Source organism: Chaetodon auriga, chromosome 17 (assembly GCF_051107435.1).
Source record: "Chaetodon auriga isolate fChaAug3 chromosome 17, fChaAug3.hap1, whole genome shotgun sequence".
Classification (NCBI taxonomy): Eukaryota; Metazoa; Chordata; class Actinopteri; order Chaetodontiformes; family Chaetodontidae; genus Chaetodon; species Chaetodon auriga.
The window spans coordinates 1,511,896-1,535,916 of NC_135090.1; the positions used below are offsets into that span (position 1 = coordinate 1,511,896).

General features: G+C 40.5%; 1 protein-coding gene and 1 long non-coding RNA gene across 2 annotated transcripts in view; both read left to right on the top strand.

The window, feature by feature from the left end:
• The window catches only part of sh3bp5lb (SH3-binding domain protein 5-like, b), a 47,838-nt gene extending 24,977 nt beyond the window's left edge, over positions 1-22,861 (top strand). The window contains exons 5-6 of the mRNA XM_076754412.1: positions 17,641-17,814; positions 18,617-22,861. Coding sequence (XP_076610527.1) covers positions 17,641-17,814; positions 18,617-19,228 — 786 coding nt within the window. The 3' untranslated portion in view covers positions 19,229-22,861. The remainder of the gene's footprint in view (positions 1-17,640; positions 17,815-18,616) is intronic.
• Positions 1,538-3,858, top strand: LOC143335182 (uncharacterized). The gene is made up of 3 exons (XR_013078408.1): positions 1,538-1,823; positions 2,581-2,749; positions 2,995-3,858. It is a non-coding gene; the product is annotated as an uncharacterized LOC143335182 (long non-coding RNA).
• Positions 22,862-24,021: the final 1,160 nt, after the last annotated feature.

Consider the following 24,021-nt stretch of genomic DNA (forward strand, 5'->3'; position numbering starts at 1 on the left):
GTCCATCAAGCCCCATGATGAGTTTCTGCAGAGCTTTGAAAGTGTATTTCCACTCTGGGGGGTAGCTGAGATTGAGTGCATAAAGTAAAGCAAACAGCATTGCAACTGCTACTGGTACATTACCCAGCTCATTGAGGACTTCTACCCCCTCCAAAATGATGCCCAGGTCCTCTGAACCATTGTCACGCTCTGCACCTTCTCTGCGAATCACAAATACTCCGAAGACAGTCTCCATTTCAGCTTGACCGTTGTCAACATCAGAGTCCTGAAAAAAGTAAAAACAAGTATGACAACAATGTGTGACCTATAATTGCATTTTCTTTTGTAAGATGTAAATATAAGGACTGGAGAATAAAAGCTAAATTACATACCATGCGTTCTTTCACCACTTTCTCCGGCTCTTCATTCAGGTAGACCGACAGCGCCTTGAGGATGCACTCTCTTTTCACATCAATGTTGTCAGTCTGAGTATGTGGGCCGCACAAAGTACAAAAACAAAAACATGAGGAAAACCGTTTTAACCAACAGGGAGACTAAATGTCACGCACATGATGCCACATTAAACAAAAGACACATTTTTCTTCCAAATGTAACCTATTTCATCTTTATCAATCAATTTTATGATATATGAATTTGCAATATCGTATTGCAAATTTGTAGCTTGTATGCTAAGCTTCAAATTGCTGCTAAAGCAAGCTGTAACCTGTATGTGTGTGTTCAACAAGTAAAATCAAAGATGTACCTGTCCAACAATTCCTGGGAAAGTTTTTTTTGTTTTTTATTAGTGAGCAGTGTTGGGCAAACTACTTAAAAAATGTAGTGAGCCAAGCTACTCGTTACTCTATCGAGAGAGAGAGCGTGAGAATAATGAACCACCAATCACAGCAGCTATGCAAGTGGTGGTGGAACATGGTCGATTTAATAACTTTACACACTTCTAAAACACAGTCTTGTCACTTGAGTCGCACATTTCCGACGCTAGATATATGAAGGAGAGGTAGTGGAAACCCTCTCCAAATCTGGTATTGTAAAGTAGGTCCTGGCAGTGGAAAGTCACTAAGTGGCACAAAGCCTGGATTGTTAAGGGATTAAGTTATTTGAGTTCACTTTGTCAAATCTACCAAAAGTTAGAATTATAATCAAATCATTTTTCATACAGTGAAAAAGTTTCCCCTCTTTCCAAATTGTCTTACTTCTCTCTTCTCCCCATCACATTTCCTCTTAAAGGTCCCATATTATGAAAAACCGACTTTTTCTGGGATTTGGGGTGTTATTTTGTGTCTGTGGTGCTACCACACGCATACAAAGTGTGAAATAAGACCGTCCGTGCTTTTTTGAGTAAGATACGGATTTGTGAAAGCACCCTTCCAACCGAACCATTGGAGTTCCGGGAGTACTGTTGCGTAACAAGTCCGGATATTTGCATGCTCCCACCCACCAGCCACCACCCCTACTCCTCTCCTTGGCGTCTCTCCACCCACCAGATACGCTACCTTCTCACAGATCTGCGATGTCGCTATCGAATGCACCGTGTTAGGAATCATGTCGAGCTGCCACATACAGTGTTCTGTTGGTGGCTGTAAAGACGAGCACAAATCGCTCCATCGGCTCCCAGCCGCAGAGGACAGAAGAGCGGCGTGAATTGAATTTCTGAAGGCAACGTCCCCGCTACAGTTGGCAAAAACCTGCTGGTGTGTGCTAACCACTTCGAGGCTGACTGTTCCGCCAAGCCCGGTCAGTACGAGGCAGGATTAGCTGGGAGACTTTCTCTAAAGGAGGGCTCACTTCCAGTTTTGCGTGGATTACGTGCAGACGAGGGACATGTAAGTATACAAATAATTAGCTGTGTGTTTCTTGAGTAGATTAGCGCGAACTCTTGCGTGTTGTAGCGTGTGTGTTTTGCCATTGAGAACGATGTCAGGCTAACCGCTAGCTTCGAGACTACGACTCCAGCCATCACAGGTTAGCTCGCTGCCACCGTAGCTTTTGGTCCATCACACCACGTTTCTGATCTTGCAAACGAGGAGATGCCAGCATTCACAAATATTAAGCTGTGTTCATTTTGCAGTTTAACACGAATTAATCAAGAAGTGCTTTGCGACATAGCACAAGCTAACGCTAACCGCTAGCTTCTAGTTCGCAATTAGCATGGTCTCCATATGCAAACCCAGCGACCCGGTCGGTCAAGCGATACGTACACAGACGCTCCGCAGGGCCTAAGCTTCAAGAATTTATGAAAATAATGCATTTGGAAACGTTTTCTAAACTGGAGTATGTTAGAAAAGCCCCGGGCAAAACGAGTGTATGGTTGAGACTGCTACATCCCAGCCCACACTCCAAGCGTTTTTTCTTTTATTTTTACGCTGTATATAGCTGTTGGCATAGCTATTCATGTAAGATAAGGTTGATGTCACTTCTCTCTTTTTATATAGGCCAGTGCATCATTACAGTTACCTGCTATTGATCAATTGTAGCAGTGAGCTGTTGCAGCCTTTAGTGCTTGAATTTACACTATAACAGTGCTGTCATGTTTTACTCCTAAGTATGTCCTGTTATCATAACAATATACTGTTGTTACAGCTGTCCAGGCTACTGTGTCCTGCAAGGACTACTGTTGTTATGCACTTCAGTACAACGAGAATGCTGATAGAGGACAAGCGACCACATCATCAGGAGATCCTCTTTTCAAACTGAGCTTTCCAAAGACCATGAACGGAGACAGCCAAACCAGTGAAGACTAACCACATTCGTAAGTGTGAACTCCTTTTTTTTATTTACTCAAAGAACAAACATTTATATTGTACATGACAAAAAGACACCAAGTACCACAAGTCAGTACTTTCAACACAATAAATAAACCAAAAAAAATACACACTTAAATACCTGAGAAACTACAAAATTCAAAGTGCAAACTCACTATATTTGCAGTTGCTGAATGATCTAATAAATGATACTAATGATTCACTTTTTCCTGTGTGTCTGTGTATTGCACAGGTTATATTGATGATTTGATGGACATGATCACGGAGAGGATCTTTGTCGACCCATCATCGTACAGAGCTGAGATTCTGAAGATAAACATCCTGCTGGACGTGTCGTCGGAGGGGATCTTCCCTGGGCATCAGGAAACTCCCAACGTCAATCTGCATGATGGGATGACTGCTCGAATCTTCTGCCCAAGGAAGCTCCGGCACCAGCTCACAAAACTCATTGGCTAGATACCTGTAACGACTGAGAAAATTTGAACATTATGTTAGTCAACAGGTTCTATAATGTCAACATCTGTATTCACATTTTTCTAATATGGATTCAGAATCCTTCACTTGTACTGTATTTCCATGTACAAATATTCATGACTGCAGTCAATAAATATTTATTTATCTGTAAAATGTTTCATGTGAAGAAATGTATAATATATAGCATTTGCTAAGGAAAAACCTGGTTATATGGTCAAGATAAAATATGACTGACTATATTTAGTTTATTATGGTGTATGAACAGTGAAGTTGGTTATTATAGATGAAACTCACTGCTCTGTCCCCCATAGCGGTAAAGGGTCGTATTCAGCCCTGTAAGTGTTGTATGCGTTCTGCAGCGAGAACGCATTTAGACAAACAGGTTCTAAACCTGGATGGTTGATCATGCATGGAGGCCTTTCATCCAACTGCTGCAGCCTTGTTGTAACCTATTATTCATAACATAAGGTGAGTATCTGCCGTGGCATGTTATCTGTAATCACACACTATGATCATACTGTAAGTGCAGGTAAAGATACTGTGACCTGTGGCACCTCCTGGCAGCATTTGTTCTCAGGCTGCACTGTTGCACAATTTCCACATAAGCGCTGATACGAACAAGTAAAAAAAAAAATCATGCATGTATAAAGCTAAAGAAATACGAAACCTTGCATACCAACATTTTCAACCAATAACAGCACCCGCGTTTTAGATTTGAATGTGTGTGCTCTAGCTAGCTACAATTTCTTAGCCTGAGGTGAATGGTCAGTAGTGCTGCTCAGCAGTGTCGCCTGTGTGTGCTCTGCCCGTTCATGTGTAAATGAGACGGAGCGCTGAAACTAACAGCGCAGTTAGACGGTCAATGTCTCAGCAACCCAGTGATTACTAGAAACCCCCTCCTCTTTATGTAAACAAGCAGGACCTTCCGACTCTGCTTTCATATGATACCAGGCTTGTGTGGTTTGTGTGATGTGGTGAAATCAGCAGACGCGCAAAAGTGGACATACGCTATTTCCGTGTTTTCGTTACACACGCATTTATTGCGGTATGAATTATGTTTTGTTTGGGTGGCAATCCTTGGTAGAGACTTTTAGCTGAGTTTCTCCCCGTCAATCTGGTATGCTACAAATTAGGATTGGTGCTTCCTAGCGTGAGCATTGACCGTCTGAACTGCGGGCCTCTCACGCTGCCACCTGTACAGGCCGTGTTGAAGAGAAAAAGATAGAAAGATGTATTTTGACTAACCTTTCAGGAGCGTCCTGCTGAATTCTCTGAGGTTCTGTAGGAGCCTTCCCTCCTTCAGGATCCGATCCAGGTTCGAACATGTACGGTTGAACTACTGAAGAACTCGGTCTATTCACTACCGTCATGTCCGCTACTTTCGCACGGGCAGAGCTACGTGAGTCTACGCTCTCCCCGTTACCACGGTGACATGGGTGGGACAGCAGCAGCTCATTTGCATTTAAAGCTACAGACACCAGAAACGGCACATTCTGAAAGGGGCTGAAAAAGAAGGATATAGAGGGGGGCAAGAATCTTTTCCTAAAAGCTATTTCCAGCAAACAGCATCAAAAACATGTTTTATGGAAATCATAGACCTATGTGACTTAATGAAAAATTGTCATAATATGTCACCTTTAAAATGTCAACTTTACAGTGATGCATTTGGCAGTTTGTCCCCTTTGTTTTACCTGGGTCATGAGCATCAGGATGCTCTTGATCTTTCTTCCCTGAGCACTACCCTTCTTGCCAAAGACCTTGAGCAGTTTTGATGAGTGAGCATCCTGCTCGGAGAAGAACTTTGGCAGCAAAACTGTTGCTGTTTTCCCCATTTCAACTCAGCACTTAACTTGACACAAAAATGGGTACAGAGAAATTTAACTATCAATGCACTGAAACGACCAATTAGTTTAACAATTATAATTTTCCCCCAAATCTTGGAAAAATTGTATGGAAACATTTTTTGGGTGCTACCTACACATTTAGCTGTATTGCTCATTCCACAGAAGCACAATCCTTATAAGTTATATCTTGTTGTAAAGGTGACAAATCAGGCTTGAAATGATACATGATACAACACCAATTAGTAGTATTACGAGGGAGAAATAACCGAAAAAAATGTTTCCAAACTATTTTTGAATTTAAAATATGAACATACTCTAATCACTTATTCAGTTACCTCACGCACACTGAAGAGAGCTGGCCATCTGGTTTTAAAAACTGCAATCATGGGTGCATCTTGAATAGCTTCTTGCCTTCTATGAGAAAAGGTCTTGGCCATCATTGCTGCCACTGTGTCCTCATTGTTCCTTTTCTTTGCTTCTGAAATAAGGGCCTCTCTTGTCTTTTCAAGTGTCTTGTTAGATGACAACATATTAGAGTGTTTCTATAATTAGGGGTAGGGCTGGGCGATATGGAAAAAAACATGTATCACGATATGGATTACTTCATATCACGATAACGATATGTATCAGGATATACCACAATTGCGTATGTTTTCAGTTATTCTCTTTATTTTCAACTGTAAAACAAAATAAATTCTCACTTAAGTGCACAAGCTTCATGTTTCTTAGACAAAAAAACAAGTTCAGCAGCCATTAAAAAAAAAATCTTTTGAAATCTTCCTTCTAGTGCAAAGTTATATAAAAGTTCAGCTATTTAAAAAAAAATCTTCTGAAATCTTTTACCCTGTAGTGCAAAGTTAAATAAAAGTTCAGCTATTAAAAAAAAATCTTCTGAAGTCTCTTACCTTGTAGTGCAAAGTTATATAAAGTGTAAACATATGGGTTGTACAGAACTCTGTTTAAAGCACTAACCATGAACAAATGTGCAAACAAAGTGCAAACAAAAACTTTGTAGAGGTAGACATATTTCTCTCTAAAATTATAGGTTGAGTGCAAGGAACACCAGTTGGTCCACTGTGTTCGGCTTGAGACATGACCTCTTACAGGTGATGATGTTCCCACTTGCGCTGAACGCCCTTTCAGATGAAGAGCTAGTGGCTGGAACGCAGAGATATTTTTTGGCGAGCCTGGCCATCAATGGGAAATTCAGCTCATGCTGCTTCCACCATTCTAGTGGCTCTGTCTCTGAGTCAGGCCCAGGTGCCTGGAGATACAGGGAGACCTCCAGTTCAAAGCATGCCCTGCTGGGCTGGGAGTGGGTGCTTGCTTGAACTGCCTTCTTAAAGTAACTACCTAAACTTTTCTTTTTCTTTGTGGGATGGGGGTGCTCCAGACCATCTGGAGCAGCCTGGGCTGAACTGGAGGCTGCTGCTGTTTGTTCACTTTCTGGTGCAGATGCCGTGTCTCCCTCCACCATACCCAGCAGCTCTGCTACAGCTCTTGTTTTGATGAACTCCACCCTCTCTTCTTTCATGTAGGCTGTCTTGAATCGTGGGTCAGCAAGCGTCGCCATATCGAGGAGGTTATCAGTAGTAGGGTCATCATACTTTTCATTGAGGTATTTGAGAACACCCTCTTTGACAGCTTGTGTGAGCTCTGTGTCGCCATCCTTCCGGCTGAGGATTTCGTTGTTGAATAGGTGTAGGACTGGCTTCAGAAAAGACACACTGACATACTTCTCCCCCGACAAAGCGTCAGTGAACTCGAAAAGTGGACCCAGTGCTTTGTACAGGGAGTCCAGCAATGCCACGTCCTGCCAGCTTGGCACCAGATGTCTTGCCTAAGTCAAATAACAAAAAGATAGGATACTTTAATGAGGTGAATCTGGGTTGCAAATGTAATCAGAATCCACAATGAACACACCAACGAGCAATGTCCAGTGGCCACGTCTCACCTTCTTATCTGCAAGGAGGACTTGAGAAAGGGCTTTCTCCTGCTCCAGGAACCTCGCTATCATCTGCTGGCGGGAGCCCCACCTCGTGGGGGTTTCAGTGATGAGTTGATGGTGAGGCAAGCCCAGCGCTGCTTGTGCTTTGGCCAAGTCACGTTTTCTCTTCCAGGAGTTGGAGAAGGCACTCACCACCTTTTTACAGACTCCCACTGCTCTTTCCACAGCCTGCTTTGTAGATGCTGGTGTGATATCTTTTAGAGCATTCTCTGTTGAAAACAAAAAGAGAAATGTGATGTAATAACATATTTGACATCAAATTTTTTTTACTCATGCATCACTTAAATTATTTATGGACTGAATTAATAATTAAAGAGTGTCGGCAGTTTGCAACCAAAGTAATTTTAATTCATTAATATTTCCTTTGCAATATTACACTAAGCCACTAATTTTAGATTGTTATACACTTACCGATGGCTAGCTGTAGACGGTGGCCAAAGCATTGTAACCGTTCCCACTTATTCAGTTCCATTGCAGAGATGTTGTTTGTGGCGTTATCTGTGGTGACACAGACAAGATGGCATTCTTGCAGTCCCCATGACTCCAGGGCATCTCTCAGACCTACAGACAGACAGACAGACAGACAGCTTAATTAGAATACTTAACTAGGGATGATTCAGAATTACTACAATTGACATGTAGATGTCTATGGAGAGGAATTTCAAAATAACATACTAGTGCTATATATTCATACACACAGTGTATTGTTGTAAGCACGTTAGTTAAAAAAATAGCAACAGAATAAGTGTGAGGCACTGTCAGACTCACCTTGGGCTAACATGACTCCTGTGTGGTCATCAGGAAAGTAGGCAGTCTGTAAACAGCGGGCGCAGAGGGTCCAGTCGCTCCTTATGAAGTGTATTGTTAAGCTCATGTACGGCTGTGTAGCTCGGCTCGTCCACAGGTCTGTTGTCAGTGCATAATGCACAGCACTGCTCACGTCCCTCTCCACTTCAGCCCGACATTTACTGTATAAGCGCGGTAACTCCACCTTGCTGAAGTGTTTGCGACTGGGCATGATGTACTTGGGATCCAATGCTTTCACGAGGTCACGAAAGCTCTCCTTTTCCACGACATACACGGGAGTCATGTCTTTACAAATGTAATTCAATATTGCGCCTGTGATTTGTTTGTGGCGCGGAGACGTCTTGTCATACGGCGTGCATTGGGCGAAAGACTGCTCAATTTTCGGCTGGCTATACTTCTTCTCGGAACTTGCCCCCGCGGTTTCATCCTTTTGTTTAGATCGTATTCGGATTTGTTGGACTTTTTCGTATTCTCGCTCGTGAACCTTCCTCAAATGATAGAAGAGGTTGGTTGTGTTCGAGTCTGGCGCAGGGATAATTTTGCTGCAAAGTTTGCATACAGCCTGCCTTTGCTCCGTGTCGGAGGACTTAAATCCAAAATGCAGCCAAATCACAGAAGTGCCCCCTCTTTTCGGCGCAAGTGGCTCTTGTAGGCCTACCGGTGCAGCTGTCTCGATCTGTATAAGAACATCTCCATTCTTTGTTTCCATTGTCCATTCTTCGCGGGCTCCTTCAGCAATTATGTCGCAAACGTATGCCACACCCACATGACCCACGTGACGTAAAGCAGTGTCGTGTCGCAAAACCACGTTTCTATTTAAAATGAAATGAATCTTTTTATTTTTCCTTTCCCCCCAATTATATGAAGTTAGAGCGTGCATAATGACGATACAAATTGTTATTAAATTATATTAAATTGTATATTAACTGTAATAATGTAATAATTAGTAAATCACGATAGAAACGATAGAGGACAAAGGGCAGGATAGACACTTTTCTATCGTCCTCACGATATATATCGTCATATCGCCCAGCCCTAATTAGGGGTACATTTCAGATAATGAAGGGAAAAAATCACAGTGTTGTTTCGCTTGAAATTCTATGTTTCTATAGTATATACTCATAGATTGTGCTAAATTCATTAATTGGCATGCTTAAGCTCTAACTGCCATTTTTAGACATTTAAATGAAAACAAACTTACTTCATCATTTTGTCAACCGTGTTACCAACAAAAGTTGTGTGTGTGTGTGTGTTTAACTGGACTCCGCTGATGCTAATACGACGCTAAGCACACGTGGAATATATCGCACTACGAAAACATTTGGTGACGAAATTAATCGTTCAAAATCATAGAGCAGACAGTACAAGTTATGTGACATTTCTGTGCAGTGGTTTACTTTTTAAGTTGATGGATGGTAAAGGATCCAACTTACCGCCTTCTGCAACATGTCCGTCCTCCCGTGTTGCTCTGCCTTCTTCTGCACTCCCTGCTCGCACACTACTGCCACCTTCTGTTCTGGAGTTGTACACACCATTTAAAATCTTACCCAAAAAGCATTAAATTCTGTCAGCATAACTGAATTTAGGAAGTGATAAGTTATTGCACATCATGCTAAAATAACATTACTTAATGATGTTCAACCACAAAACATGACTATATATGGTAGAAGCAACATGTTACACAGATTAATTTAGCAGACACCCAATCTGTTTTTTTGAGTGCAGATATCAATGGCATGTCAATGGCAACCAGCTCAAGTTGCCGTGACAACCTCTGGTGTTAGAGTGTGTGATGTCATCAGTCAGAGTGGCAGAGAGCCTAAAAAACTCCACATTTTTTGTCTTTCCACACTCCTCCCAGCCACAATTTACGCTCTAGACATGTGATTTTTTTCCACATTTGTAGACAAATTTGTTCTGTCGCCCACAATGTGCTCAAAAAATCAGAGAGACTTACAGAATTTGAATTAGCAGCCTCTAAGTGCGGCCACATCTGTCTCTGCTCCTCATTGACTCCAATGCAAAGATTTTCTGGGAGAAGCAGAATGGACCCCTGTTTTAAACTTGCAGGTATCTGCAAAATATTTTGTGTAGAAACACCAAAAGCACACCAAAGTGTTCAAGTTGTCTGTGTTGTTTACTAACACAAACACAAACACAAACAGCTGAGATGTGTGTGTTTCTGTGCATGTGTTTTAATAGCACTGCCGTGCTATAGAGGTCAGTGTTCTGTCTTTAGTACTGGACACTGACCTCTATAGCACTAGCCACACACCCCGGCGTTTTTGCACTGTATCACTCTCAAAATTTCCCACCGGGGGGAAATTGTCTAGTTATTTTTAAAAGTTAGCTAAATATTTTTAACAGTATTTACTGTTCATTTTTGTGCATACTGTTTTTATTATTTCTGATCATTTTGATAATCACTTCAGTGTCTTTAGTTAGTCAGCTATATAATATATACAGAAAATGAATGGTAAATACTATTAACAATATGTATTAAGCTAACTGAAAACTGAAGTAACTAACTCAAGCAAATAAAAACATGATAAGGTGATCACTAAGGTTGAAAATGAAAGTAATGTTTGTGTAGAATTGACAGGAAGTAAACAGATGTGCAGTAAATAAGCCAACTTTTTGTCCTCCTTAACCCTCACTGGGATCACTCATTTCAAATGTCAGTATAGCGGAATAGTGAATAACAATCACACACTGTCAAATCCCCAAGAAATAGCCCCCAGACCATTGCTAGGCCAAGGGCCAGAAGAAACATTGTGAACTCAACACCTGATAAGCAGAAGACCAAAAGAAATATTGGAAATCTCAAACCTGACAAACCAGGCACCGTTCTGTTTGGGGACTCTGTAAGCAGCCATGTAAGAATGGTAAAGACTGAAAATTTAACTGTGGCTGATAAATCAGTCAGTGAGCTAACAATTATGTTGCCAGTTATCCTTTCCAAACATCCAAGTAACAGGAAGATTATTATTCACACTGAATCTTTTGACATTCTGCAAAGGAAAACTGGCTCAGAGATCTTGACAAAAGACTTTTGCCTGCTACTGACTGTGCTACTGACTGTGAGTCACAACATGTATTCATATCAGGCCTCATTCCAACCTTGGGAAAGGAATCAAATCTTTCAGCAGACTCCTTACTCTGAATACATGGCTTACAATGGCATTTTCAATATCTTTTGGAACTGTAAAGGCCACTTCAAGCCTGATGGGATATGTCCAAACATCACAGTTTGCAGTCGGCTCTGTGCTAATCTACTTCATATTCTTGGCATGTAATACCAAAACAAAAATGCACAGATAACCAGGGACCTAACATCCCCTCCTCACCACCACCACTCTCATTAATCAAGGAGTTAGTAAAAAGTGCCATGCTGAACAGACATCATCACTCAGGTGTCTCTTAGAAATGCGACAAACCCCATGCCACTTCTGTAAGCATACTGTTGACCTTAAACAGCCGGTGACACAGTCAAACACATCATAGCAATCACATGGACCGTGTTATTTCAGAAGGAATAATCCAGCGTCATTTTTGACCAATTTGGACAGTCCTCTCACTGTGCTTTTTGATGCCAACCTAATCTTAACAAAAACGAGATGGCAAGGATGAAGCAGAGTTCTGTAATATTTATTAATATTAATATATTATCATTTGAGACACACAGCTATGACTGCTCTGTAAATAACATGGATGAGCATATCAACAATACTTTGATTCTCCCTGAAAGTAAATAAACGTATACTAGGCTCACAGTTCGCTGTAATATAGACAAAGAAGCCATTACTGCCTATAAAAAAACAACACGTCTACAACACGGTAAGAAAATATTACTCTGGAACTGGGCTTCTGAAAGTCTGGACCGTTAAGACAATTCGTACCCAGCCCACAACTCAGTGCCCACTGGCCACATCCATATTAATGAATTCAAAAAATGTGTCATCTAACATTTAGCTTGCTAACCCCTGGCAATGACCCTAAAAGTCCATAATTCATAGTTCACCCATTCTACAGAATCTGATTATTCTCCAACTCTGCTTGTGGACCTACCGTCAAACCACTCAGCTCTGTGGCTGGCTCTGGAATTAACACATACTGGCTGGACTATGGGAGGTAACTGGAATCACTAAGCTTGTCTGTTAGACTCAAGATTTGTCACTTGTTTTCATAGGCCAACCGGAAAATGAGTTAATTGTTGAGATTCAACAATTAGGCCTAAATGTATTGAACAGTGCCTGCTTAGAAAAATTCTGTCCCTTAGACAAATGTAGTTGAGGACCCCTGCCATCTCGTGTAATTCATAAGCTACAAAACTTCATGAAGTATATCTTAAGTGACGTTGAATATGCAGTGTAGATGGAGATTATTCGCAATGATCTTGTTCGCAGATTGATGTGGTTTTAATGTGGCCGATTCCTGTATGGCTGACATCATCATAGCAATGTTAACTGCTGGAAAGAGTGTTGTCTGTTGTTGCTGTCTAGTTCACACACACCTCACACTAGAAAATTTGCTATCAACTCATAAATCACAGATACAGAATATGTCTCCTTTTTTCTTCGACACAATTTCTATGACTAGTGTAAAATGTAGTTGTAACAATGTCGGAAAATAACTATGTACTAAATGTCTGAGACTAGTTTGCCTTGGTTTTGTGCTGGCCCAGTCACAGGATATGCGATGTTAATAAATAGATTAGATATTATTTTGTTATCACCAGTCATTCCGTACCTCTGACCTTTATCAGATGTGGACCTATGGAGAATATTATTCTCACCTTCCCTGAATCAAATTGCAAAGAACTTGCATTGTTCTTCAATGAAAATAACTTAAATTAAACACAGATGACCTCAACAAACCCTGTAAAAATGATAAAGAACCATGGGAATTAACTGAGCTCTGCTAGACTGTCACAGAGCCTAAGTCATCCACTTCATGTGTTGACTCTGTACCTACAGCATACCTAAAGCGGGTGTTCGACTGTGTTTCAAGACATGTCCCGAAGATAAGAAATACATCTCGGCAAACAGGCATCTTCCCAGATGGCTTTAAAACAGCTGTTGTAAAACCCTTAATAATGGAACCCAACCTAGATGGTAATACACTCACCAACTATAGGCTGCCATCCAACCTTCCATTTATTAGTAAGATTCTGGAACATACTTTAAGTGCAAATTAACTGAACCTTAAAAAAATCTGTGATGGTTAAGGATTGTAATACTGGTGGTTTAAAATCCGCTGAATTTGAATCAATGATTCGAGTATTCAAGTTGAACTGGATAAAAGCTTATTTGGCACAACCTGATTCTATATGGTTTATTCAAAAATGTTGGAGGGTTAGAATTTTTGTTGAGTTGTGACTTTGAAATAACCAAGCTGCCAATCAAATTGTCTGACTTCCATAAACAAATATTGCATTACTGGAAAATGATGTTCACTCATAACTTCACACTGCATGGCTCCACCTTGTGGAATAATAGAACCATTACTATTAACAGGAAGACTTTATTTAAACAAAACTGGTACGATAAAAAAGTTTTATATGTTACTGATCTGATAAATGAATATGGCCATTTATTGAAATTTAATTCATTTGTAGAAAAGTTTAATTTAAAATGCTCCTAAAGAGAGTTTAATCAAATTTGTAGAGCTATACTACTTCCCTTACAGTACATGATAAAAAATATCCTATCACAATCAAATGTTTCGGTCAAACTGCCTGACTTAAAGGTCCCATATTATGAAAAACTCATTTTTCTGGGATTTGGGGTGTTATTTTGACTCTGTGGTGCTGCCACACGCATACAAACTGTGAAATAAGACCATCCATGCTTTTTTGAGTGAGATACGGATTTCTGAAAGTACCCTGCCTGCGGTTTCTAGATGAGCCAGTCAAATTTGGCGCGGCCAATGACGTCATTGGCCGGCATATTTGAATATTCCTACCCACCACTCGCCACCCTCCTCCCCATCCCCCTCCCATCAGAGCATACGTACAACACTACTTTCTCAGAGATCCGCCATTTTATTATCGAAAGCACTGGTTTAGGAGTCATCATGTTGAGGTGCCACACGAAGTGTTCTGTTGTTGGCTGTAAAGATCAGCAAAGATCACTCCATTAGCTCCCAGCCGCAGAGGACAGAAGAGCGGCATGGATTGAATTCATTTTTGAAGGTAACGTCCCAGCTACAGGTGGCAAAAAACTGTTGGTGTGTGCTAACCACTTTGAGACTGACTGTTTCTCCAACCTTGGTCAATTCAAGGCAGGATTAGCCGGGGGACTTTTTCTAAATGAGGGGTCCCTTCCAGCATTGTGTGGAATACCTGCAGACTAGGGACATGGAAGTATTCAAATAATTAGCTGTGTTTTTTTTGTAGATTAGCGTGAACTCTTGCATGTTGTAGCATGTGTTTTGCCATTGAGAAAGATGAAGAAGGCTAACTGCTAGCTTCTAGTTACTTCTGGTAAGACATTTTTTTTTTGTTTAACCTTTCAGAAGTGTCCTGCTGAATACTCTTGAGTCTGAGGTTGTGTAGAGCCTCCCCTCCTTCTTCAGGATCCGATTGAGGTTCGAACATGTTTGGTTGAACTACTGAAGAACTAGGTCTGTTCATTGCTGCCATGTCTGCTACTTTCACATGGGTAGTGCTACGTTAGAGTCTACGCTCTCCCTGTTACCATGGTAACAGTTTGAGTGGGCGTGGCCAAATGAGAAGCAGCTCATTTGTATGTAATGGGCAGCAGCTCATTTGCATTTAAAGCTACAGACACCAGAAACAACACGTTATGAAATGGACTGAAACAGGGGGAAATAGAGGTAGGCAAAAATCTTTTCCTAAAAGCTGTTTCCAGCAAACAGCTTCAAAAACATGTTTTCTGGAACTCATTGACCTATGTTAACTTGTTGAAAAAGCTTTATAATATGGGACCTTTAAAAAGATGAATAAATAAATGTAACAACAAAGTACTAGGAAGTGGTTTAAAAGGGAAGCTATTCCTTGATATCAAAAAATCAACAAAAGTAAAGATAACTGTTAATGAAGTAACGTTAACAAAAACACACTATAGCTATCTTAAATGGCCAATTTCATCCAAAGTGAAACAATGCGGTTTAAAATTGTAAACAATATTTTCCCTGCTGCTGAAACTCAAAGGAAAATATTACATTTTGAAGTAGATCCTTGTACATTTTGTCTGATAGAACATGAAACTGCTGAACACTTAGTTTTCTCTTGTTCGGGCACATTGCAATTTTGGCAAGATGTTTATCGCTGGCTAAATATTGGGACCAACAATTCTTTGTTTAATAAGTCTCAGGTAATGATTTATATGGATGGTCTGTCAAAGAAGTTATCAAGGATGGTAAACATAATTCTTATTATAGGAAAATATCATATACATAAAAATAAATGGAAGAGCAGTAAACCCTCCATTGTCCATTTTAAAAACTAAATTAAAAACTATATAACATCTTTAAAGATACTATCAAAAGATGATTGTTCCATAAATGATTTGTGTAATTTTATGTCAAAGTCTCTTGCTCTTTTATTCAATTCAAATCAATATTCCTTTATTAGTCCTGCGAGGGGAAATTCCAAATTACAGCAGCATCAGTAAAGCAAGTAATATAACAAGTGCATGCAAAGTAAACAGCAGTATGTGCAACAGTGGGAATTTTAAATAAAAAATAAAAAGAGACATCATCCTAAAGAAAATTGTATAAAATTGTACTAGTATGTATAGACTGTTCTGTCATATTTTATTGCACAGCTTATTGTATAGATTATTTTACTGATTACTTGGAACAGTTTTTGTTGCGTAGTCTGACAACTGCAGGGAGGAATGACCTGCAATACCGCTCCTTCACACACTTAGGATGTAGCATCCAGTCACTGATGGAGCTCCTCAGTGCTGTGAGTGTGTGTTGGAGGGGGTGGGAGTCATTGTCTGTTATGGAGGACAGCTTGGCTGTCATCCTCCGCTCCCCCACCTCCTCCACCAGTTCCAGAGGGCATCCCAGGACAGAGCTGGCCTTTTGAGTTTGTCCAGCCTCTTCCTGTCAGCTGTTGTGATGCTGCTCCCCCGTCCATCGCGTTGCGCGATCGTGTCCAGCGCATTGCCCGGCGCGATGACGCCTCAAATCGCGTCTTTGCATTGACTTTGTATGTAATCTTGTCGCGCGATCTTGCAACATCGCGTTTGGTGGGAACACGGGGTAACAGCCAACAGCTCAGTGTCCGGGCAGCAGTGTTGCTCTTTGATAGTCATGTGCCTGGAGTTACACCATCTATCGTTCACAAACACTGCCAGCCCTCCTCCTTTCCTCTTACCACTCCTCTCTGTCCGGTCTGTCCGTATGAGTGAGAATCCATCCAACGCTACAGTCGCGTCTGTGTGCTGCGTTCCTAGCCATGTCTCAGCAAACAATAACATACTGCACTGCTGGAATTCCTGATAATGCCAGGTCACCGCCGCTAGCTCATCCATCTTGTTGTGGAGAGATCTTGCATTCCCCATGATGATGGACGGGAGAGTCAGTCTGTGAGCTTTCCTCCTGTCGCAGCGTTTGATCCCAGCGTGGCACCCCCGCATCTTCCTCCTTATCTTGCTGGGGACATCAGGTTGCTCCTCCGGCCACGCAGCTGTGTTACACAGGGCCAGCAGCTGATCCCTACTGTAAACAATGGGAGCCATTGTCTCTCACGGATCCACAGACGCGAAGAAAGTTGCACGAGTTGTAAAAGTAATGAAAAAGTAGCACCAGAGTTACCGTGCTTGATGTCTCTGATGCACCAGAGATTTACAAACACGCAGAATTAAAAATGATTAAAAAAAGACACACAAGAAAACAGGAAAAGAGAAGAGAAAAAGGAGAGAGCGCATTAGTCCAGTTTAGCACTGGCTTCCTCTGTCATTCAGAATTGATTTTAAGGTTCTCCTCCTTGTATACAAAGCCCTGAATGGGCTTGGCCTAAACTAATTGCTAAATTTCTTGTTCACTATGTCTTTCAAGAACACTGTGATCATCTGCTCTGGTTTATTAAAGGTTTCCAGCAACAGTGAAGAAAATTATGGATGCAGCCTTTGTTAATTACACCCCAAAGCTCTGGAACACACTACCTATAGATATCAGGGAAACCAGCTTGCTGAATATTTTTTTTTAAAAAAGATAAAACCTTTTCTCTTCACTTTAGCTATGTCTTTCCTGATACAGGCCTGAAACATATTGCATTGCACATTGCATTCACTGATTCTATTCAGGGTGTCACAATTTTATTCTGCATTTATTCTTAATCCAAAGCCAGTTCTAGTTTCAATAAACAGAAAACAAAACACTTTTTTCAAGCTGCTACTCCAGTGCACTGTATGCCAAGGCATTCAGTTATTATCCGCTTAAAATGCAATATGGAACTTAACATAATTGCCACTTAAGTGAATTGGATTTGATGAATGTAAAAAAGCAAAGAAAAGAGGGTTTTGGTCTTGTGCATCCTGGCTTAGTGTCACACTGTCATGGCTTACTGGGATACAGAGAATAGAATTTAATTAATTTAAGTTTCTAATTTATTTAATGTAATTAGCAACACCTGCTCTCCTACTATGACAAGTCAAAATATCTGTCGTGAAAAAGGCCTTTTGAATATGTATCCACTCACTAATCAGAGACACGGTGGGGTACATGTGATTTATGAGCTGCTCTCAGTCATATTTCCTGTGCTGGTCAGGTGAATGAGGCAGAGGAGGAGCGCCTCTGCAGTGAGCGGGAGCACCAGCGAGTCACACAGCTCTGCCAAGATGCTGAGGCTCGAGTCCAGACCCTCCAGAAAACCCTGAAGAAGGTCATCCTCAAATCTAAACCTTACTTTGAACTCAAGGCTCAGTTCAATCATATTCTGGAGGTGTGTACCAGCAGTGATTGTTTTAAAAAATATAACAAAATGTTGTTATGTGCTGATATATATGTCGTGTTGATATGTATTCTTCTGTCTTCCAAGCTAAATTGGCCTGTTACATCATTAGCCTAATTGATGCAATCAGCTGACACAGCTGGTATTTATTAGGTGTTGTTTCCTGACAACGAACAGCTTCTGATGTTGGTTTTTAAATAAAGAGGAGAGCTTGAGAATGGCAAAATGCCTCTGTCATTTTATGGAGAAATCTTACCCTTACAGCATGTGTTGAATACCAGTGGATCTCCTGGACTTTGGGTAGAACCATTTTATTTATTTTTATAGCTGCTGTTTTGCTGGTTAGACAGAGAGGTAGATTTGTTCTTGTGTTTTATCAACACAAACAGGAATCTGAATTGTTGCTAATTTTATTATCTGTCTGGATGTGTAAATCAGCAACAGTTTTACTAACAAGTTCACCATAGAAATGTTATAAGGTGATGTAAATGTGTTTACAGCTTGTTCCAGTGTCTCCAAGTGGTTACAAAATCAATTAATACAGTCTAAAAAATGACTTTCAAATGACTTGGCTGTAAAAAGTGGTGACTAATTGTGAATTTAGCTGGATGTTGACAATAGGATGATAGAGTTGGTGACGGTGGTAAAGTTTTGTAGTCATGTTCACTGAGTGGATTGCTTGAATATAATTAAAAGTAAAAGTGGCCGTCTTAAAAAAACCATTGAGTGTCAGTGTCTGAAAAAATTTGAATGTGTCACTGTGAGCCTTGCTAACTTGCTACCTGTTTTTCAGGAACATAAGGCTAAAGTAGTACAGCTGGAAGAGCAGGTGGCCAAAGTAAAAACATGTTACTCTGTGGCGCTGCGGAACTTGGAGCAGATCAGCGAGCAGATCCATGCACAGAGGGGGCGAATCAGGGCCAACAGGGGGAGTCCTGCTGTCTGTGGAGGTCGGAGCTCCCCTGTAGGTGCTGAGGCTGAGCTCAGAGGTGCCGTCGGGATTCAAGTCAGTGGCTGTGTGGAAGTTGGCGGGATAGAGAGTGACTGGGCGGACGGTGAAAAAACCAGGTTGTGGGTAGAGAGGCACAGAGAGAGTGGCTGGGGCCAGAGGGAGCGGCTGGAGGTGGACCAGGCCGGTTTAGACTGCATGTCAGTCATCAGCTTGCAGACCATTGCCTCTGACCTGGAAAAGTGTGACTCAGTGGAGCACCTGGGTGACCTGAGTGACGCTGGGAGCTTACTGGGTGAGGAGTGGAACTACAACAGGAAGCCCAGCGAGAGGCCAGCGAACAGGGTGGTGACCAACAAATCCCAGCAGGAGAGTGCCCACCAGGGGAAGGGAGCAGTTAGTAAAGAGAAGCAAGAGAGCTTCGTCAAGCAGCATCATAGAAGTCTTAGTCTTTGATAGTCAGCAGGAGGAAGCGGCTTGATTCAGTAATTCGAGTGAAGATCATGGTGAGCATATGATGAGGGATCAGAGAGGAAATATGAGGGGAGACCAAAAGTACCCTGACTGAAGTATGGTAGAGTAGCTGGCCGGAATGTGAAATGAAGAGGCTGACAATGACTGACAGTGCGCACAGTTCGGAATAGCAGGGAGGGTTGGCAGATACATCGGACACTAATGAATCTCTACATGAGAGCAATAAACAGAGGGCAGTCCTACACAGAGCACTGACCTTCGCTCACACTTGTACTTTGTAGTATGTGATCCAGTCTGTTGCTCCAGACACTGAAATGTCAAAGAGAGTGCCTGAAACAAACAGGCTGGGGAAAACTGATCAAGGTCAGGTACAGACGAGCAATTTAGAAACAATGCAAACACATGCTAATGTTTAATTCTGTCGGCTGGTTTTTATGTCCTTGCACACCATTTGTGCTGACATGTTACCAATGTAGTAATGTAATTCCAGTTTGTTATAACTTCTGTTTTATTTTTTTAGCTTTGGCCCTCATTTCTATCAGTTATAATAACATTTGATTCACTAAAAGGGGTTTCAAAAAAATTGGGAGCAATATCCAAGGGGAAATCATTAAGCACATACATTTGTACTGGAGAAAAAGTTTGGTGAAAAGATGTTCAGAAATGAAGATCAAGTAAAAATGTAATTGATACTATATTTTAAGCATCTTGATAAACCCTACAAATGGGTAAAAGGTGTAAAAGTTACAGGCCGTATAATCTATCACCTTGTATCTTTATTTGAAATAATGTGGTCAAATGGTACTTTTTCATTGCCTTATACAGCAACAATAGCCATATGGCATCCGCTGTATTTATTAATTATGTACTGATAAGGTAATCAACTAATTTCAGTTTAATGGATGTATTGTTGTGCTACAGAGATATTAACAGAAGTCGGAAGTAATTGTCACAAAACAAACTTTACCAACTGCTTGTTATTGGGCATTAAATTATACACTAAGCCTCTTTGTTGGTCTTCAGTGATGTGGTTTTGTCAGTGGAGAACTGCTTAAATAGTTTGCTAGCTCCCAAAGAGCCAAGCTTAGTGCAGGATATTTGCATGATAAACGTTTTACACTAGGACCTCCAATTTCATGACGATGTGGTGCAGTGGTATGTGCTGAATCAGTGGTAGCATGTGCAAAGCTGCTAGTAATGAGGCTGAAAAGGTTGGGCTCAAAATAAAATAATGAACCATGTGGATTGCCTCTGTACCAGCCAGCTCAACTGCTGATATTTATCAGAATTTAACACAAGTTTATCAGTCAAATGTTAGTTGAACACTGAGATCCATCAGCCTCCAGACAAGCTAATGTTTACCATCAGTCACTAACAACAGCATGAGGAGAAACACTAACTGAGAGGAAATGTGTCTCCTATGCCTTCAAATAGGTATTTCCTTTTTAAGTGACTTTCAAAGTAAGATAATGAACCAATTTCATTATCTTAAGCATGGAGGTGCATGCTTTACATTGGGAACATGCAGGACATCTGTGGCAGTAACCCAATGCCTTGTTCCCCAAATGAAACTTGCTCAGGTGTGATCACGTACAAAACTTATTTAAGGAATACTTCTCAGAACTGTTTATGTGATGTGTTCCTGAAAAAAATGACCATCTGGTGGCATATCATTATTAGATTGTTAAACTTTTTAAAACATCTAAACCCTCCAGGTTGACACCATTAAACTATACGCCCAGGTCTTTGCTATTTCACAGTTAGCCATATCCCAAGTTATGCCTAAGGAACTAGTCAGATGTTTGATAGGGTGATGATTTTGTTTTTATTTAAAGTGCCTATGAGTCCTGATTGGGTTCAGTTAGTCAAAAATGATCTTACTGTTAATAAATTTGCCACATATTTACAGTTAGATTTAAATATGATGTAGATTTATTTAAATGAGCTTAAGGGAACCCAACATTAGTCAGCAGAGAATCTACTTCAACTGGAGAGAGGTAATTTGTTTATGTTTTTATACTATGTTGAATATTATTTATTTTAGTGGTAGATTTAAGCTCTATGACTTAAAAGGCAATGTTTGAAACTGATGATGCATGAGAATTCACTGTCTTCAGGTTACACACATGTAAATACAGGAAATTCCAAGAGCTCAGTGTTTCTTCCAAAAGATTCATATCAATTTCATGTTTGAAATATTTCCAGTGTGTGATATCCCCATTGATTTTACATTTACATTGTGCTCATTTTACATCTGTTTTAACATTTGACAGAGCCAGGCTAGCTGTTTTCCTGTCTCCAGTCTTTATGCTAGGCTAACCACATCCTGACTCCAGAAAAATATAACCGTACGGCATCTGAACATATGTGTGTGTGCGTGCGCATGTGGGTGTGTGCGTGTACACACACACACACACACTCACACACACACACACACACACATATATACATATATATCAAGTTTCTCTCTTCGACTGAAGTAAGATGAGCTTAACTGCCTTGTTAACTCATCAAAAAACACACATCAAAAGACAAAGAGTGTTCCTTTAACACATCAAACATAATAATGCACCTTGCTACACTGTTATCAAGCATTCAGCACAAACTGAGCTAGGTGAAAACATTTTGTAAACAGGTACTGAAGTCTACATTCATCAGGCATCGAAAACATTTCAGGACCTTCTGCAGACATTTTAAGGAGAAGCCTATATCTGACATTGTGATATGCTAGACAATAGAACAAAACAACACATTTCATTTTCAACTCTTCCCGGATTATACAGGTTCCACTTTACATTGTCCTCTAGAGCTGAGTGGAAGCATCCAGTTTCCACTGCCAGAGGCAATATACACATCTCAACCGGGTACAGGCAGACCACTGTGTTCTGGTCAAGTTATGGGTGACATAGTGCTCTAGATGGTAAATACACTTAATCAGACTTTATGTCCTCAAACAAGTAAAAAAAAGTGAAGGGTAAGCACATTTCCCAAAATGTTTAACTTACAAATGTAATGTCACTTGACTTTTCCATCAGTACAGAGCTGGATGATACTGACTGGTATCTGATATCAATAAAAGTCCAATATCAGCCTGATATATTGGTAAAATATCAGTGTAATCCTAATTTAAGTTATGTGAAATTTAATTAGAAATGAAGTTAATAAGGCATCATATGTGTTGTAACCATTACGAAGTAAATGGTGGGTTGTCTTTACTGTGTATGTTTTAAAGTTCTCTTATTTGACTTAACAGATTTTCCATTAGTTACTACATGTTCAGGTGGTGAATGCTGAAACAGGAAACAATAGTTCTTGGATTCATGTTCCAAACAGTATTGTATGTGTACTTTGTTTTGCAAAGCTGTACTGTGAATTCATTTAAAAAGTGGCTTTGCACAACTGCTGCAAGTTTGCATTTGATTTCTTACAGTATATGAAATGACTTTATTCTAATCCTGGTTTACAACTTTGCCGTAGAAAACATTGTAACGGTTTCTTTAGAATTAATGTACAGTGTCAAGGGTAACAGATGTATAATCCTGCTGAGCATCAGATATGCACTTTATCAAACATGCAAATGTTACTTAATGTAACCTCTTTATTAAAAAATTACAGTATTTAACTTGTGCTTCCTGTATTTTTATGGGGGGATATTGATTTATTTTTATTTTTTCATCATAGTTATCATAGTTTTCAGTGGACGATGAGATACTGTATTGTTTTTTTTCGTCAAGTTTTTCTGTGGAATTTTAGCTGATGAATAATACAAACTTCTTGGAAAGACGCAAAGACTGACAAGAGAACAATGAGGAGTCTTTGGCGTTCATTTTGCCCTTGCCTAACAGTGGTGCTCTCGTGACTTAACTGGTTGAACTTCAACAGTATTGTGAACATGTCTTCCTATGTCATAATCACAAGCTCATAAGTGGGTGGTTGTGGCTCCGGAGGTAGAGTGGTCATTTATCAATCAAGAAGTGAGTGGTTTGATCCCTGGCCTCGGCAGTCCACATGCCGAAGTACGCTTGAGCAGGAACCCCAAAACTGCCCCCGATGCTGCGCCATTGGTGTGAATTCATATGTGCATCACTTTGGATAAAAGCATCTGCCAACTACTGACTAATTGTAATTGTAATAAGTTCCAACTACAGGCAGCAAGATAGTGCCTTTCATGTTGAAACAGTTTCCTGTGGGCTACTGTTCGGAGACACACTACTATTGACTGTACATTTAGTTTTATTTGTAATTGACAATTTTAAGGGATATCAATAAAACTGCTGAGTTGAGTATACATTTTATATAGTCCAGGTCACACAGCTGGTCAATCGGTGGAAAGTGACCCGATTTAACAACTGATTCAAGAAAAAACAAAAACAAACAAACAAAAAAACATTGAGTTAGTCAGTGGTGTTTATGAACTCTCCGCCCTACAGCATAATCTGCTGTAGATGGTGACCTTGGTGCAGGACCTTGAAAGCCTTGAAAGTGGCTCTTCTCAAGTCTCAAGTGACATAACAATATTGACAGTACTGAGATTCTTCATTTATAAAAGGCTGCACACAGACAGAGAAAAGGAAGTATATTATGGACAATGTCTTTAATTCAATAAATGTTGATACTGAAATGTGCAACAGAAGAATCAGGTGATCCAACAATAACTTGAGGTGAGAATGGGCAGGCAGGAGAGGAGTCCAGACTTTGTACTTACAATCAATATAATCAGGCAGACAGGTAAGCAAAACACAGAGACTGGAGACAACTGTAACCACTGTTCAGAA